The following is an 18,193-nucleotide window of genomic DNA, read 5'->3' on the forward strand; positions in this document are numbered from 1 at the left end:
ATTTAAGGCAGGTTTCTTTTTTTGGACAAGGGCCTTTCCAGGAAGAGAAATGGACAAGAAATGGCAAAAATGGAATTGTAGTTTTAAATAGTGCAGAAACATGCATTTTTAAATGCAAATTTTAAATTAAAAAAAAAATAATCCTCACAGTATGTGATTCAATTATTATTGTTGGTAACTTGATGCTTTTAAGGTGCTTTAATACCATGAACTTTATTTGCCTGGATGCGCTTTCACTCTGGATTAAAGACTTTCAGAATATATTCTGTAAAAGCCACTTTAGAAGTCATTCATGTTCTAGAGCTCTCTCCTCTGTAACTAACTATTCCTGAGCTTCACGTACTCCTTTCGTATAAAAGTTAAGACATAAGCAACATTTTGCCCTTTGGTAAGCACAAATTTTGCATTTGTATACATTCTTACCTGTTACAGAAGAGTCTGTAGAAGGTTAAAAGCTTTGTCTGATGTTTTATTCTTCCTTTTGGCACAGTAGCAAGTATTACTGTTTGCTTCATATTTGGAACGGTAGCAGAATTCCATGATGTCATAAGACAGGGTGATTCCAAAAACACATCCTCCTCTAAAACCTGCAGAAATATGGATCCCTGGTTTCTCTGCATTTTCTGGACGGAAATGTTTAGCAACCAACCGTAGATGCTAGAACAAACTGGTAAAATACTGGGAAAGTCATCTTCCTCTGTAATAGCTCAGCTCCTTCAAAACACATTGTGCTATCAGTTGTTCTTCTTTCCACCTCAAATGCAGTAGGGATTGGGGATGGAAAGGTAATAGTGGTTTGGAAAGATTTTCCTTGGCCCAGGCTCCTGTACCTTGAACCTGCTGGGAACTGTGACCCTCCTATTTAGGGATGTTCTGCTTTTGTTACAGAGGCTTCTACTGTCTCCTTTCTGTGGAAGGAGGAGGAAGGGGTTTTTTAATTATTTTTATTTAAGCTTCATTTATTTCATTAAACCACATGATATAGGAAGTCAGATGGCTATAATCAGATGTCATTTCGGAAAAGATTAACTTATTAGAAAGGAGATAAATATCCAAATAACTTTGGGGATCTAGATGCCTGCTTTTTAATGCTAGGATTGAACATGTTTCATCGGCACAGGAGAGGTTCTGAATTTATCTTTTTAATCATAAAATTTATATGTTACATACTGCATCTAGTCAACTAGTTTTGGTTTTGTTTTTTAAAAAAAAATGCTTTAGCCAAAATAAGAATGTATGTAAACCTTGAGGATTATATGGGGACTAAATATTCCTAATTATTTTATTCTCAAAAGAAATGATCATGTATATTTACTTTATCTTCTTTTTTTTTTTTAAGGAACTCATCACTCTAAAAACAAATGAGCTTTATCAGACAATGCAGAAAGCTCAAGAATTAGCACAGAGAATAAAACAAGAACAGCGCATTCGAGACTTGGCTCAGAAGGGACATGACATTTCAAAACTTCAGAAGAATCTTGGTGGTGGCAAGTACAAGTCTTTTCCTATTCAGTTTGCCTATTCCTTTGGTGTTGGCATGCAGGTTGGTGGTGGTTTTTGGTTTGGGGTTTTTTTCCCCATCTGCATTTGGGTCAGAAACTGCTCTTCTGCTTCATGAACCAAATTTCATTTCAGTTCATTTACCATCCAAGCAAAATCAGTGTTAAATAATACGGAGAATATTGTATTTTAGTAAGCTTCAAATACTATATTACATAAAGGAATTAAAATAAAGATATTATCAGGAATGCATAGGGCATGTTCAAACCTATGTGCCATCAATTAGATTTCCAGTGAAAAAGGGAGAGTATTAGGATTGGAACCATAGTTCTCAGTCTTGCTTTGAGTTCTAAACCAAAACAGTCTTATAACTTGATAGCATGGTTTAAATGGACCATACATTACGAAGTTGAACAATTTACTTACTTCTTTTTAGGTGATGCAGAATTTGAAAATTGTAATACTGACATTTCACATCAAAGTCATAATTTTTCTGATGACATTAAGAGTCACATTGACCAGCAGACTTCTCCTCGGAAGGACACTGCCGTACAGACAGGTATGCAGCCCTTACATTTAATTACTCCGGTGTACCTCAAGAAGGACAGTAGAGCAGCATATTTGTGAAACTGAGCTATAGGGCCAAATCACTGTCATTCAGAATAGAATAAAACTAGAACGAAATACTCGGACAGACACAGGCATGTTGGGATATTACAATATATCGCGATATTCTTCTAAATAAATGATGTGTCTATATAGTTGTTACTTACCAGTTACAGGTTCAAATCACCCAGTCTGAAGTACAGTGTTGCCTTAGAGTTGTGGTCACAAGCGATGTAGGACTAAATTTATTACGGCATTTAAACATGTATTTGTAGTAGCCTTCAGTGTGAGTGTTCACAGGTTTATGTAATGTGGTTTTGTATCAAGCAGGGTTGGGTTCTTAATGAATCCTTCAAAATACTGGCAGAAACGTTGTCAATAAATCTGTAATTAGAAAACTAGACTCATTAGCAAATGATAGGTTACATTCAAATGTTTAGAAAACCATTCCGCAATTCTTGCTAAATGCCCAGACAGAATTGTGGGTCCATCTAGATAGAGTCCTTTCCAGTCTTTATCTTGATGTGGTATCATGCCATTAAAAAACCCACATCAAACTTAGTCTGCATTTATTGACGTTGTAGATGAAGTGTGAATGAGCAGATTCACTGGAAACTTACAGTCACTATTTGCCTTGTATTTATAAATTTATTAGCTTCCTATCACTCGTGAAGTGGAAGCTTTATTTTATTTGCTTAAGCAACAATTACTATTTTTGGTTTTGACAGTGCTGGTAGAATTTTTACTGTGAATTTGAAGAGATGCCAAATGAAACAAATTTTTTGTATATGCCCCTTAGTAAAGAAAGAAACTGGATTGTTAGTAATATAAAAATTGAACAAAATATTTCCACTGGAAGACAAGGATTAAGAATGTAAGTTATTCCCAGTAGCACTGTGAATACGACCAAACCGTCAGCATGCTGAAAAACTCAACAGAAGCTGTGTTTTGCTCTTTACGACTGGGTGCCGTGACAGAAACAGAACTCTACGGTTTAAAATAATGTAGTTTCATTTTACTTAAATTTTGCTTTTACAGTGACTTGATTTCATTCTCCAGCCTTTTTTTTTCCTTCTTATTGAGTTTGCTTCTACTCATCCTATCTATCTTCCACATCAAAAAGAATAAAAAACACTATAGAACTGTAACAGCCAGTTTTTGAATGAAATCAGTAATGGTAGATTGATTGGCATGCAAAAGTCAAACAAGTAACTTGAATACCTTACGCTTGCAGTTACAATAGAATTTATGGTTTTTTTAGATTACTTTAACATTTCAGCATACACTGAGTCAACTGAGGAAAGAACTGTATGTTGCGGATCACCTGATATTTCCATAGAATATAAAGAAACCTCTAGCAGCAAAAAATACCAGAAGGAAATGCAGTATACAGATAAGAATAAAATTTCAGGAAAAGAGAATGGTGGCATTTACAATGATCTATATGAACAATATGCCAGAAGAGAAAGACAGATTAAGCCTTCAGAAAAATACAGCAAAAGACCTGACTGGAACATAAACAAGCCTGGGAAAAGATACATTCCGGCATCAGAAAGGTACCCTAAACAGCTGCAAAAACAAAGGGAAGAAAACAAAGTAAGACGACAAATGGAGCTGCTTCAGTTGGTAGAAAGAAATAGCCCCAGGAATCTCTGCCTAAAAAAGGGTGGTTATTCAGACAGGTCTCCTTCACCTCGTGAAGAAATAACTACGAAGAATAAGGGGCACACAGTGAGAAAGGTAACTATTTGCTCTTTAACAACAACGATGCGTATTTTTAAGGCTCTTGGTCCACACCGTTTTGCCTGGATGGGAATTCAGTTATGTAACTCGGGCATTGAGAATTTTCCTGTTACTCCCCTTGGTGTAAAGAAAGAATGGTGCTACAGCATTGTTTCGTTCTTCATGATCAGGAGTATGTGTTCACATTTTGTGACTCAGCTTTTACTGTTATTTCAAATTCCAAAGTGTTTATTCTCTTTCATTTATTCGTTATCATCGATTCATTTTGTAAAGAGGGAGCTTGATGGAAAGCAGTGTGCAGGGTAGGATGACGAGACTGACTTGCTCCTTCTTGTCCAGTCGTTATGTTGAGGTACAGGAGTACTTGCTCAAGAAAACAGTTTTTATTTCTGCAGAGAATATGGATTACTGAGGATGTACTCTATTGTCATAAAAATGCATCCTTCTTAGTGGAGTAATTCTCCATTTGCAGTAAGCATGTATCGGTATAGCTCGTGTCTGGGGAAAAAAAAACCCAACAATTTTCATGTTAAGAAAATACTATCAAATATATTCATGCCTTTTCTCTCTCTCCCTCTCTCTTTCTTGCTCGCTCTCTGTGTGGATGTAGATACGTATGTTTGCATGAACACCTCACTGTCTCACACCTTCCAACAGGAAAAATCTGGTGTAGACAAGGTGGCCACTTCACTTCTGTTTAGCCATTTGTTTACTGTGGCAACATACACGTATTTTAGAAGCTGTGGATATTAAAAAAAAATAAATATGACAATATGTAACTGTTCGCAGAGGTATCTTTAAAGATTTATTCATTTGTTAAACTGAGTTTATTGGTTTATTTGAGGTTAATGGTAAATCTAAGTTTTGTGCTTATCTTACTCAAAGGTAAATGTTCAAGAATTTTGTACCTGAGAAATGGGGCAATGAATTTTACGATAAGTAAGCGTTGTCTTAAGTAAGCGTCCCCTTAAGAGGCATGTGATATGTTAATATTATTCATTTAAATATAAAACTTCTACTGACTGTATCTAGAAACACTATCTTTCCTTTAATAATAATAATCTTGGATTGTACCGTTCAGGTTTATAAATGCAGCTTTCCAAGGTCATTGAAAAACATAAACAGTATTTTTGATAGTGCTTAAGAGCTGGCAAAGATGCAGAAAATTGGAGCAAATCCTCCTGTAATTTGTTTAATGTAGTTCAGAGACACTACAAGTCTCTTTAATGCAAGTCTTTGATAAATACCTTCCTCTTGAACTCAGGGCAAACAGCCCTTTTGGAATTTCAGAACAAATTTGTCTTGAAAAATGAAAGCTTTTAATATAAGAAACACCTAGCTTTTTATTTTAATTTTGTCTTTCTTGGTTTTCCTTTAGGAAGAACAATTACATAAGAATTATTTGAATGCAGACAGGTACGTCAATACTCTGCATTAATGAATTGTATAAATACATTAACAGTGAAATGTACAGGCTTTTCTTTCCTGATTTTTAATGGGTTTTTTTTAAATGATTCAGATGCATCTAATTGTCTACTATTAAAAATACACAAGACCAGAAAAACTGCAGGTATAAAAGCAGAGTAAATGAGCAAAAGCTCAGTCCTCTGAGGATTCTTTGTCTCTACTATTTGAGAAAATGAATCACATTATTAAGTATTGTTTGGGTTTGGGTTTTTTTAACTGAAATTGTTTCATACAGATCTGAATCACCACCTGTCCCAGCAGTCAAGAACAGATTGCATCAGGCACAACAAAAACAGACACACGCTTCTAATTTCCTGGTGCAGAACACCAGTAGAAGAGAGAGAAATGCCCAGACAGACCCGCAGCAGCGGAGCTCCCCCCCTCCCGCGGCAGAAGCTGCCAGACCTCCCTCTTCACAGTTCGTTCCGTACGTTCGAACACACGAAGTGTACTGTCTTGACCCAGACGCACCGGTGACTAGACCTTCAACACATGACCCACAGTATCGACAGTTTAATGGTACTGAAACGTATTGTGAGCTGATTCGTGTAGAAGAGAAGAAATGTTACAGTGATTTAGTTCAAAGTGCTGCAATTTATTCAATTCAGTATTTGTTCTTACTGAATTTTGCTGTCACCCATGTGTGTCATAGCCCCGTACAGAAAGCCTATGCAACCAAATGATACTGATATTCAAAACAAAACAAAACCACAGAAAAACTTAAAGAAAAATCAGAAAAGCAACAAAAGTTATTATTCTTTTATCTCTCTTTTTTGTCTGTTTACCTTTAAGTATGAAGTATGATTGTGCTTCTCTGGTATTATTGTATATAGATTTGGGTTTAGGAATCTAAGTGTTGTTTGACTTAAGAATAGTGATTGTCATCTAGTAGCAACCAAAATCTGATTTTCACAAGCTGTGAAGATCTACAGCTTCAAAATTAAAACAAAATGGATAAATATCGAGTATTGTCAACTGATTTGATATACATTTACTTTTAGATTCTTACCAAACGCCACGACAGATTTTTAGCTCTGATCACATTAGAGATCCTCTTCTAAATCCTGATGTAGTTAAAATCAGAGAGAGACAACAAGCAATTCTCAAAGGATTGTCAGAATTACGCCAGGTAAGCAAAAAGTTATTGGATAAACATGTATGTGTATATATATACGCTAAAGTCAAAATGAACATTGCAAACTATTACATAGTCATAAGCATTAGCCTTTAATTCATTTTTCTATCATCTATGATAAGTTTTGGGCCTTGTCCTCTACTTTTGTTCCCTATTACTAATTGCTTTTCATGGATTACTTCCACCTTTGGACTGTCCTTAGAGACAGACTTTGGACTCCTCAGTCCTTAGATCAGCTACGAAACACTGGAGTACCTGAGGAAACTTGAAACCAAGAGGAATGGCTTTATTTAGTCTCCAGGTTTTGATAGTTAGGGTTGCTTATAGTAAGAATGTTTCATTTTCAAGGGAAAAAAGAATAGCACTTTAAGGAAACACTGGAACCCTTGTTAATGAGCTCACACTTCTGCATTCTTCATGGGTAGGCCAGTCGTGACACAGCAGCCTGAGCGGTGCAGAAGAGCTGGTGTGGTGGCACCCATGTGTCAGTACTGGAAAAATACTGTCAATTGCACATTTGAAGTGCGAACACTTATAAAATGCTTCCGAGATAGCTATTCTTTTGTTAACGTGTACTAGTAAAATTCAGGATTTGTCAGCAAGCCAGGTATAGTGAGTGAACGTTTAGTTTAATGAAATTTAGTTCAGTACTACACACAAGAGCTCCTGAGACAAAAGCCGTGTGTGTTTGTATACATTGTTCTATTGGTGGTAAGTTGCTGGTAATGATCAGATCTACAGGATTGCCAGAAGGATTTTAAATACGGTGAGACTGACCGTAAGGATCCACGCTGCAGTAAAGAAGCACAAAATATTCTAGCTGGTAACTGGTAAGTTACGTATTTTCCTGATTGGAGTCAGAATACCAGGAAAAACACTGTCAGGCATGTAGTTACTAAACCACGAGTGCATTTGATACTCCAGCCGTTGGCACCGAGGTGTGGCCCACAGAGGGGCAGGCTGCAGGTCCGGGCAGTGCCACCAGCAGTGTCCTCTTGTGCTGCTGAATGGCCTGAGAGGGGGCTGGGAGGCAAAAAAAGCACAGTTAGGTTTGCGTTTTGTTCTCGAAGAACACTAAAGATGAAGATGTATCCGTATCTTCCCTTGTTTCTGAATGGCTCCGTATGAAAAGTACTTTATTGCTAGCAGCGCTATTTATTTTTCCTTGCCTTAAGGGAAAAAAAATACAAATAAAGGAAACAAAATCTGACAGACTTAAGTAAACAAAACTGAATTATTAATTACCTGCTGTGCTTTACGAAGACAGACGTTCTGCCAGGCACACATCATGCTTCAGTAGTAGGTGAATTCCTTGTGCACACGAAGGGTCACGGCTCTCCACAAGTTATTAAGGAAAGTTGTAACCCAGGAACGCTGAAAGGTTGCCAGTTTCTAATGGCTTCCAAGTAGGTTTGACTGGATCAGGTCTTCCCCAATGCTCGTTAACATTTTTTGTTAAATATCTACAACTGGCATTTTTTCTTGTACTCGGGCTTCGTTTGCCAGTGGTATTTTGATTAAGAGCAAAGCCAGCTTCAAGGCACAGTTTGATCCTTGTGCTTCCTGCGGCGAACAAAAGCCGTGGATATTTAAAGAGATTTAAGGTGATAATACCCCCATTGGCAAACTTAGGAGACAGGAGCTTAGGGACATTTTTGATGCGTAGTATATATTTAGGTCTTAACAGTGGCTGAAAACTAATGTTAAGGTTAGTCTTGCTTCTGAAAGAGAATTAACTTAAAACACATAGAGTTCTTTTTTAGATATCCTGCCAGCTGCAGAATGCATTTAGGACATTAACTGTTGAACTGAGGTGTATCTTGTGTACCGAAGTATTGTGTACTCTACAGATGACACCTGGTTTGCATCAGTTATTTCACTAAGAAAGGAAACGTAACGCAGCATTTTGTATGAAATACAGTTGAGACAAAGAGCAGAGTTTACTTTTCTTTTTCAGAAGATAATGAAGTCTTTTTTTTTAAATTATATATACATGCATGTATATATTGGATTGATAGTTTCAGAATATATATATTCATTAAATAGTTGGCCATTCTTTAGCCTTCTTTTGTCTGGGGAAATTCACAGCTAATTTGTCCGGTCTTTAGCCTTTGAAATACGCACCCGAGGTCGCAGAGCGGGGCCGTGTCCCCGCTGAACTGGCTGACCACGGAAGAGACCGGTGAGAGAGCAGAGGGCAGCTGAGGGCCTTCCTCCGCCAAGGGAGGGCGAGTCTGGCGTTGCGTTTGCTACAGGACAGCAGGTCTCTTCCTACACTTCAGGTGACAGCAGCAACAGGAACTATCGACAGACTTCTGTCTTCCTCACTTCAACTGAAAGAGTCAGCAGAATAAGACCATCCCGCAAAGCGAATTAAGTATTTGTGACAGAAGGGCCAAAGTTTAAGAAAAAGGACAAAACCCCAGCTACAGTCAGCACATACCAGACCATCTTATTTGCACTAAAGCAGTAAAACGACTTGCCAAGAGGCTGTAGCCTGCGATGGCTAAGCGATCTTGCCAGCCACCAGCGGGCTGCCCAAGGACTTGCAGAGAAAGGCCTCGCGTGTCCCCGTCTTGATATTTCACATTACTTTCTCTGAGCCCTCTTTATTACCTTTGCAGCTCACGTGATAGACTTTGTTCCAGTTCTCAATGGTAACTGGTGTCTCACTTCAGCTCAGGGTTGATTTAGGGCAATTTATTGCATGACTTTGTTTTGTAACATGCTAATAAATGCAAAAAAAACTTTTTAAAAGTAATTCGTGACAAAGGGACTGAACAAGTCCACTGACCCATTAATAGAAATAGCAGATCCTGTTGATTAGTTAAAAGCAATTCATCAAGGGATTGAAAGTAGGCAGCTGCTGCTTTTGGAAGGACGCAAAGTGAAGTCTGACAGGCTCCTTCGCTAACCGAGGCTCGTTCTCCAGGCCCTCCCTCCCCTTCTGTGCCGCCGGGAACGTCATCTCTAAATTCTGGCAGGACCTGCTGGTTTGAGCTGGGTTTATACTGAGCTGTGCTGGCAGCCTGTAACCCTTCTCTTAGAGAAAGGTTTTGTAACTGAGGAAGAATACCATTGTAACTTTCTGGTTTTTTTCTTTAAAACAAACTTACTTGGTGCCAAATTACTTCTGACAGGTCTGAAATAGATAGAGACCAAGGGGCCAGATGTATCGATACATACGATCCTGTTAATTAAAGAGACTTAAACTTACGGCTGTACCTGACACGGCTGTGTCCTGTAGTAGTTATCACATAGCCAAGGATACGCTTCCAGGAGGTTTTTTATTACAGGCTTCCTCCATTCTCTGGTACTTACGAGAGACATTAACAAAACAGGAACCTTTTACCTTTTGAGAGTAAATATGCGTATCCTAAAACATCTGACACAGCACTAGCACAGATGGTAATCCCGTCCTTTATCTTAGAGTAAACTCATGTTAAGGCTAAAAGCTGGTGTCCTTCAAGGATCTGGGTTCAGCTTCATTCCAGAGTACGCTGGAATAGCACCAACGTAGAGACAAGGCCCGGAAGAGCGAGCAAGTTAAATTTAATACAATGGAAAAGTCCTTTTTTCTCCGCATAGTCATCCCTGGAAAGTGGACTGGCGTCCGCTTCAGTCCCACCACATCTCTTGCAGAAGACAGGAAAGCTCGAGTTCCCTCTTTGCTGAATCTGTTCATCTATTACTCTGTACTGCTGTTTAGTTTTGGGGGGTTTTTTAAGTTGTGGATTTAAAAAGCATTGAGTCTTAACAAGTAAATTGTTCTAAAATATGAAACAGTGACACTTCCTTAGCTCAGGCTGCATGAGGAACACACAACATTCATGTTGATATTCCGTTTCTTTCAGGGCCTCCTGCAGAAGCAGAAGGAGTTGGAGACTGCTCTGATTCCTGCTCTGGCGCAAGGAGAGAACTTTATTTCACCATTTTGAGAGGTACATATGAATGTTCTGAACTCTTAAAATGTAAATGCACAGCACTTTGTTTGCTACTGTAATTAATTATGGACCATCTGTATCTTTTTTATGAAAGATTTAAATTATGTGAATTTTGATAAATACAGGGTCACGTTGGCTTTCATATTGAAGATACATTTAACTAACGATGGTGTGTCCGTTTAGAATGGTCTTCACGCTGCCTGAAGACGTACATCCATTTAGTATAAATCACCAGAACACAGTATAAAAATGTTACATGGGTTTTTGTAGAACTCAGTTTTGATAAATAAAAAGATTAAGATATATCCTGGATGGCTCAGGTAGACTTTGTTGGTATTTTTAACGATATGAAACTGCTTGTACTTGTCAAAGACTAAAAGCTGTCTGAATAGTTAATGTCTATTAACTGAAGTAATCCCAAATTTTAAGACCAAAGAAGTGCTGACTCTGAACGTTTCCCTCCCTCTCAGTTAGAACAGGATAGAAACACTTAACGTTATAGCGGGCTGTAAAGAAGTTTTCTCATAAACAAGGTCTTTTTTTAAAACTTTTCTTATCAAGGTCTGAACAGACATCATTCAGTGCTTCCAGTCAGAATTAAATGTTTAATTCAGAGTAATTTGCTTTTAGGCTTTAAAAGATAGGATAATCTGGGGTAAAACTGTTTCTCTTCTAGATGTCTGCAGAAGATGCGTGAGCCGAGTTCACGTTAGTTGTTCTGTGACAAGCGGCACAGAACCCCCCCTGCAGCTGTTGTTAGACATAACCCCACTGTGAAGGTACCTCCCAGCCGCAGCGAAGGCAACAGAGGTGCCCTCTGGCCTCTCCTTTGAATGCCAAGTCACGCGCTAGGCGACAGCCTGCACTTGCTGTTACAGGAGGTAGAACAGTTCTTCACCATCCATTACCCTTTCTTGATACAAGGGAATTCTCTTTTGAAAAAAGATTATTTATTTGCCATGTTTGGTAGGAGGGTAACCACTGCTACACTAGTCTAGTGCTGACAGAAGGAAGGGCATTCAACATTAAGGGTAATTCTGGGGGCTGGGTTGGTTTGTTTTTTTAAAAGCTAGCGTTTTTTAACCAATAGTATTTTTCCCCAACTAATTTTGTGAGTTTGAAGTCGTGTTGTTTCAAATACCGTCCTCTGGCACTAAACCACACATCCTACATGAAAGTACTAAAATCAAATTACAAATAGGAAAAAAAGCCCCAAACATATGAGTTTGGACAACCTGAAGCCAAGAGCAGTAAATGTATGGGTGAAGAATATCAGTGTTTGCAAACCCAGCAACGGAACAACAAGGGCCGGAGACGCCGCAGCTGCTGACTCTGAGCTGCCCTTTTCCAGAAGCCTGAGGCAGAAGGTTGTGTACAAAATTAGGCAATTACCAGAGAACCACGGGGAAAAATTAAAAAGGGCAAGATTAAGAAACTGATAAAACTCTGTACTTAAGACAACGCTAGGATGGAGGTTTTTCTAACGCAGATTGAGCTACCCGAGTCAGTAAACCCAGGTGTGTCCTTCTCTCATTACCGTAATTACAATGGCACGATAAAAGCGGTGAGATCCCTGCGACGGTGCTGCAGGGAGCATGCCGTACCACGCTCAGACGCACAGATAACTGCTATTCACGAACTAAAGGTTCTGGATGTTTCTCACATACTTTGAAAACAATATAAAAACCACAGACAAGGCCACGTGTTAGCCAGTCCCTTGTGCACTAAGAGTTTATTTTATTTTTGTAATGGAACTGCACCATTGGTTACTCTACTTGAGGTATTTAGCCAAAATCCAGTATATAGTCATTAAAATAACTACACTGCCTTAGAGCTATGTAAAAACATTTGTACAAAATTTGTGTCAAATGTCAAATAAATACATAAGTTTTGATATTTACGTAAAGAAAAAAGTGATTTTGATACCCTTACAGTTAAAAAAAACCTCGCTGTTTCACATATTTTAGGCAAACATTCAGTTTTACATTAAAACAGACCTCAAACCGAAGCCCAGGTACAGGTCAAATACAAATGTAGAAACTTAAAAGTGCCAACAAACAAGATAATTCAAGTACAGTAAATGTTAAAAAATATATATATTTATTTCAATTTTTCAGATGCTTTCAACAGGTACAGGCCATCAGGATTTAAATAAGACAAGAAAACATTTGAGATAAAGGACAAGAAACATTTTGTTCCAGAATAAAATAGAAATTGTTAATCCACTATTTTAGAAACAGAAAAGTCCACAGCAACTTATAAAAAGAGACTCAGAAGTTTATTTCTGTTTTGAATATGGCCTGGAAGAATCACAATTTATATCCCAGCCGCCAGGCGGTGATGACTTGTCTGTATCCATGCTCTGACTGTAAGCAGAGAGAAAATAATTGCCCCTCTCCTGGTTTTGACTGGCAGAAGAAATTTGGTATGTTGTTCCCAGAAAAGTCTGATGAGTGAGTACATTAAAGTGACTGAACTGATGGGACATGTTTAATTGTCTGCTGTAAGCTTGGAAGTTACTGAAAGGAGCTTGTTCGACTGAATTGTGTTTTTCTCCTTCAGCAGAGCATGTTGTAGGAACTGGAGTAATTGGTTGTCTCTCTTCCAAGTCAATTTTAGAAGTCTTTTCCATCAAGCCACTTTGTGCTTCAGGAGAGAACTCAGTAACTGATAAGCAGCTTTCTTTTGCGCCTGCTCCATGTGAGCCCTTGGCCTCTGTCTGCAAAGCTTCCAAATGAGTATCATACTTGGAGGCATCATTGCAGATTTCTATTTGTGATGTTTCATCCCCTGAATCCAGAGACATGTCCTCCTCATCCTTTTCATCGTTTTCTACAAGAACTACATTAAAAAAGAGAGAAAGTCCTATTCTATTGAAATACAAACTTTCGTTAGAAAAGCTATACACTACTCACAGAGTGTTACGCTTCAGGTCTGCAAGTCCAATATCACTTAAGTCTTGGTCTTCTGCCACTCTTGTTCACTTACTCAACAAACACACTTAACCCTCTGTGTGAGTGTCCAGTTATTCCGATGCTAAAAGCTTCTGCGCATTGTGTTCATGTTTAGTGTTGGGAAATCCCAACTCCCAGCTCCAAAGGGGTTAATGTCAAAACAGCATCTAAAGTTACACAGTAGGTGAGTATTTGATCAGACAATCAAAGGAGTACAATCACTGACATCTCAGTCCTTTTGTTACCGTTTCTAAAAGCTACCCTTAAGTCTAGCCTTCGCCTGAAAACAGGCGGTTACACCACTTTGCCATATGTCTACTTTCCGGAATACCGGGTCAGCCTGTAATTCTGTATTTAAGATCTCCTTTGGCGCTCCATCCCAGCTGCTTTTCCCCCATCATTTAAAATAGAAAAAGAATAGCTTGAGAGTTGGGTTTTCCTTGCCATCTGTAATGTTCATTTACAAGAGTAAAGGCACGCTCTCTCAAGGACCTCCACCCCCCACATCTAATTAGCTAAAGAAAGCGTAAGCGTGCTTAATGTTACCTGACTGTCTTTTGGGAGCGTCAGAGGGAGGAAGGCTGTTTTCTTCAGTAACCGAGTTGTGATACCCGACGAGACTTTTAAAGTTTTGCATGAAGTCATCAACAGTAGCAACCACTATTCCATTATCAACGTAATTTGAAAGTGTTTTGAGATTCTTTTCTAAATACAAAGGAGATTTTGTATTAATATTTAACACCTATTATCAAAAGAGGGAGAAATAATCATAAATTTGGGGTTTACCTGTTAAGAAGACGACGTGTCTCTGGTGTATGTTTTGAGCCTGGAGCCTGATCAGACACTCTAACTCCGGAGCATTTCGAGTTTGAGAATCACAATTATGGTATGACAGAATCTCAACCAAGTGCTGCTTTTGATAGGTATTGAGAAGGGTCAGCAGGCTCAGGGCAGTGGCATTCATTCTGTAACGGGAAAAAAGGGCACTATTAGAAAGATACTTGATTTAAGGTCAGGCTAAATGTTAAGAGACAAACGTAACAGTAAGTTCTACTTAATTGGGTTTTTGAGAGCGTAATTACAGCTGAAGTGTTTCAACGACTGGTATTTGGAGCACACTACTCACCTCCCCAGCTCTTTAAGTTTTTTTTGTATTTTGCAGTGGACTTTCCACTGCCATTTCCCGTCTGGGGTGTTGAGATCCTCCAGAAACTTTAAGAACTGTTTTAGTTTATCTGTTTCGGAGATATTGAACAGAAGTTAAACATTGTGGTGTGCAAACTGAAAATACTGCATCAGTTTGTACATAAAGCTTCTTCCCATTTTCATCAAAGTAGTTAACACAGCTACGAACATTAGGCTGGCGCTTCCGGTTTTCTGCCCAGCAGATCAGCCAACAACAACGGTCCAAAACCGAGCTGCTTTTTTGTAGGTCAGATGCCCAACAGCGGTGTCCGCTTACGTAAAAGCCGAATTCAGTCCTATGTGATCTGCCTTGCTAAAATATATTTGAAAAACTGCTAATTTCATTCACTATTCAATTTCAAATAAAGAAAAAGTGAAAAATGTGGTTTTTCAATGTTTTTTCTAGCATATCTGTGGATTGAATAGTAAGGAATAAAAGGTTCCATAGACACCACTACACAACCGAGCAAAGACTTGGAAAGCCAAGCCAAGATCTGCAGGTTCACACGTTCCCCAGAAACATGTTCCCCAAAAAGCCCATTGAGGTAAGAGAGAGACTGAATTAGCTGAAGTCCTCAAAAAAACCAAAACCAACCAAACCCCCTCACAAAAAATAAACTTGAAAGTTAGAAGACTTGATTCTCCACTGCAAGGAGTCTGGCATCTCTTACATACTAAAACATCAGACTTTTTTTGTCTGTTTCAAAGCTTCAGAAAACATCACACTTACCTATAGTGATGGACTCTGGATTAAGGACAGATTCATCTGACACAACAAAACCACCCGACACAAACAGTTCGTTGTAAGTGTGATTTTTCACATCATCCAAACTATCGACACCCGCAAAGCTGACACAAGAAAGCCTCTTCAAAGTTACTAAGCCAGGTATCTGTTTAAAAATATTATAAATCAGAGATGCATACCAAAGATGATACAAAAAAACAAATTACAGAACTTTCCTACTTATAAATACCAAACGTCAAACTTCAAAACACGTTTTCAAAGATCCGTTATTTTTTCTCGTGCCTACAGAGGCGCGCTCTCAAAAACGTTACAGGGATGAGACAGCGGATTTACCTTCTGTCCAGCAGAGGTTCATAAACCCCAGCTGCAGAGAACCCCGGCGGCATTCGCTGGCCACGAGAGCATCACGGAACTAGCAGAGGAACTACTCGGGCCTCTCTACAACTTTACAACTATTAAGAATAAACAGGCATCGGCACGTATGTGGAGGTGGAAGAAGGTGCAGGTGTACGATGTAGCAAGACTAGGCATTTACCACAACCATTTTTGTTTCTTCAAACGGCAGCTAAACCCAGGACATCGTTTAAGCGCGATGTTGTTACAGGAAAGTGACCTTGCTCAAAATGAGCTTGTCTCACGACGTAGCTTTCTATAGTACACGTTTACTTATGTGAAATACCTTATGGATGAGGTTGGCGATGTCTTCGTTTTGGATAATTATCAACAGTTTATCTAAAGCAGCTCTTCTTTTAAGGAACTGTTCTGGATGGCACTCTGTATTACCTAACTTTGTGAGATATTCCTAACACCGCAGAAAGAGAAGACGGTGAAGAAAAAGTGAATAGTGAATCCCCACACGATGACCGCGTTAAGTTTAAGTTTCCTATTCAAATAAATCTCCGAGAGACAGGTTTCCTTGTCTTTTGATACCTTCTTTGGAAGGATGTAGTAACGCACAAAGAGGCTGTTTCAGCAAGTCAGTCATTCTTACAGAATTGGCAGAAACGGCTAACTGACAACCTATCAAACCTGCAGGAGTTTTCAAATAAAGCCAGAAGTTTTTATTATTTCACTTTCATCTTACACATTTAAATACACAAGAATGGTAATCTCCCAAAGTTACCTGGACTCTTAACTGGATGGGAAAGGGAAAAAAAACCAACCCAAACCACACACATGGACTTTTCCTATACTCGTTCTAAAACGGCAAGCTATCACATTTTTGCCCTTGTTATCTTTTTTCTTAAGGCTACCGCCCCCCCTCCCCCCGGCAGTATCTTCAGAAAGAACCAAACTACAGCCTGTTCTGCTCTCCAACTATGAGAAAACGACTGACGTAAAAGCTAAATATAAGCAAGACTACCTCAGACCCTCAAATGAGAAGTGGGACAGGACAGCCTACTTTCACAAGTCAACCTTTTTTGAAATAAATTTCAGACTACCTTACATTTGCAAGTCCGGTTTTATACACTCTGGTTTGAAAGGCACTCCGTTCTATTTTAACACTAAAGAGAGGCTCAACTGGGACATACTTACCTTGATTTCTTTACAGAGAATGCTTTCTTCCTCTTCATGAATATAAAATTTCACAGTGTTTTTCTGTACATCTTTAATAATTTTGACCAAACTGTTAAATACTTCAGGTTTTAACTGGCTTATAAAATCAGAAAGGGCTGGTTGGGTTGAAATGTTTAAGTTTTCTGGGGATTTCTGTGTCTTTTCTGGTGGCTCCATCAGATCAGCACTGGAAGAGGTCTGGTCAGACATCAACATATCCTCTGTTTTAGCATTCACGTGATCTATTTCCTCCTTCACGAAGGCTAAGCTTGACGAACGCTGCTCATTAGAATCCAGATCTTCCACCGCGTTATTACACAACGGCTCTGACAACAAAGCGGTGTCAGAGTCCCTGCAAACAGGTAACGTGTCGGGGGGAGGATTCAGTGCAGCGTTACCAACCACTTCTGCTGATTCAGGACTGGAGTACGTGGGTGGAGTCTGCCGAATGCACGAAGAGGACAAAATAACACTATTCAACTTTTCACTCAGTGCCTCTATATATTCCTGGACAGAAATCTCTGATGCCTGTAAACACATGTATTCAGAAAGTCTCATCATCCTCTCTCGGGCAGAGAAGACGGGAGTGGACATACCACTAACATATGCAATATTCTTCTGCTGCAAAATTTCCCGAATCTTTCTCGCAAAGAGATTGTATTCTTCTAATAGTGTAGTCTCTATTATTGTGCTAATGGAATGCTTAGTTGTAAAAGGGTGATCTGCTAGCCCACACTGATCTTCCAGTTTCTCCACTTGGCTTGTATAAAGTCCATCTTCTGCTGTCCCCTTTTGTGTGTCTGAAAATGGAGAGTATGGAAACTGATAATCAGAACTTCTCTGCCTATTTATTACCCGGGGGTCATTAGGAAAGGCATCCTTTGGCGGTAAACACACCAGTGGCTCTTCTGGTGATTTCAGACCTATATAGGAAGAGTTAAGCATCATCATCTCATGTTTGAAAGTCACACACAACTGATACACTAAAATCTTCAAAGCACAGTTTTAAAACAACAGCATTACTGTTGTGCCTCCCCCCTCCCATCAACTGAAATCCAAAGGTTCAGGTGTTCTGAGGTGTTCTGTCTGCTGAGGTACAGAAGCACAGAGAATTTAATAGCTCCTAAGGCAGCAGAACAATAAAGTCAAAGTTTGCTCAGAAAAGCAGAACACAAGTAATTTTCCCAGTAATAATATCTGATTTAAGCATAACAGGAACTGCCTTAATTAAAAAAAAAACCAAATTAGAAATCAAGCAGGGTGACAAATTATTCAAATATTTTCATTTGTTACTAGGTTACAATCCTCAGACTTTGAAGGGGCTTATTTTAGCCACACGTTACCTCGCGGAGTTAAA

The 18,193-nt window shown here is 38.9% G+C and overlaps 2 protein-coding genes across 21 annotated transcripts in view; one reads left to right on the forward strand and one right to left on the reverse strand.

Annotated features, from left to right (window-relative positions):
* Positions 1–18,193, forward strand: part of CCDC66 (coiled-coil domain containing 66) — a 39,497-nt gene that overhangs the window by 14,003 nt on the left and 7,301 nt on the right. For 6 of the 13 annotated variants that reach the window (XM_054215804.1, XM_054215815.1, XM_054215810.1 and 3 more), the window contains 7 exons: positions 1,340–1,487; positions 1,937–2,059; positions 3,368–3,846; positions 5,228–5,265; positions 5,552–5,835; positions 6,318–6,445; positions 7,185–10,286. In XM_054215804.1, the coding sequence (XP_054071779.1) occupies positions 1,340–1,487; positions 1,937–2,059; positions 3,368–3,846; positions 5,228–5,265; positions 5,552–5,835; positions 6,318–6,445; positions 7,185–7,271 (1,287 nt within the window). In that variant the 3' untranslated portion in view covers positions 7,272–10,286. The other 7 variants (XM_054215805.1, XM_054215814.1, XR_008468639.1 and 4 more) reach the window with 6 other exon arrangements.
* Positions 12,477–18,193, reverse strand: part of TASOR (transcription activation suppressor) — a 34,087-nt gene continuing 28,370 nt past the window's right edge. For 3 of the 8 annotated variants that reach the window (XM_054215799.1, XM_054215796.1, XM_054215803.1), the window contains 7 exons: positions 16,816–17,759; positions 15,959–16,081; positions 15,265–15,424; positions 14,476–14,584; positions 14,136–14,314; positions 13,896–14,054; positions 12,477–13,236 (listed from right to left, as the gene is read on the reverse strand). In XM_054215799.1, coding sequence (XP_054071774.1) covers positions 12,674–13,236; positions 13,896–14,054; positions 14,136–14,314; positions 14,476–14,584; positions 15,265–15,424; positions 15,959–16,081; positions 16,816–17,759 — 2,237 coding nt within the window. In that variant the 3' untranslated portion in view covers positions 12,477–12,673. Of the gene's footprint in view, positions 13,517–13,895; positions 14,055–14,135; positions 14,315–14,475; positions 14,585–15,264; positions 15,425–15,958; positions 16,082–16,815; positions 17,760–18,193 lie in introns of all 8 variants that reach the window. The other 5 variants (XR_008468638.1, XM_054215797.1, XM_054215802.1 and 2 more) reach the window with 5 other exon arrangements.

The sequence above is a fragment of the Rissa tridactyla genome, chromosome 10 (assembly GCF_028500815.1).
Source record: "Rissa tridactyla isolate bRisTri1 chromosome 10, bRisTri1.patW.cur.20221130, whole genome shotgun sequence".
NCBI lineage: Eukaryota > Metazoa > Chordata > Aves > Charadriiformes > Laridae > Rissa > Rissa tridactyla.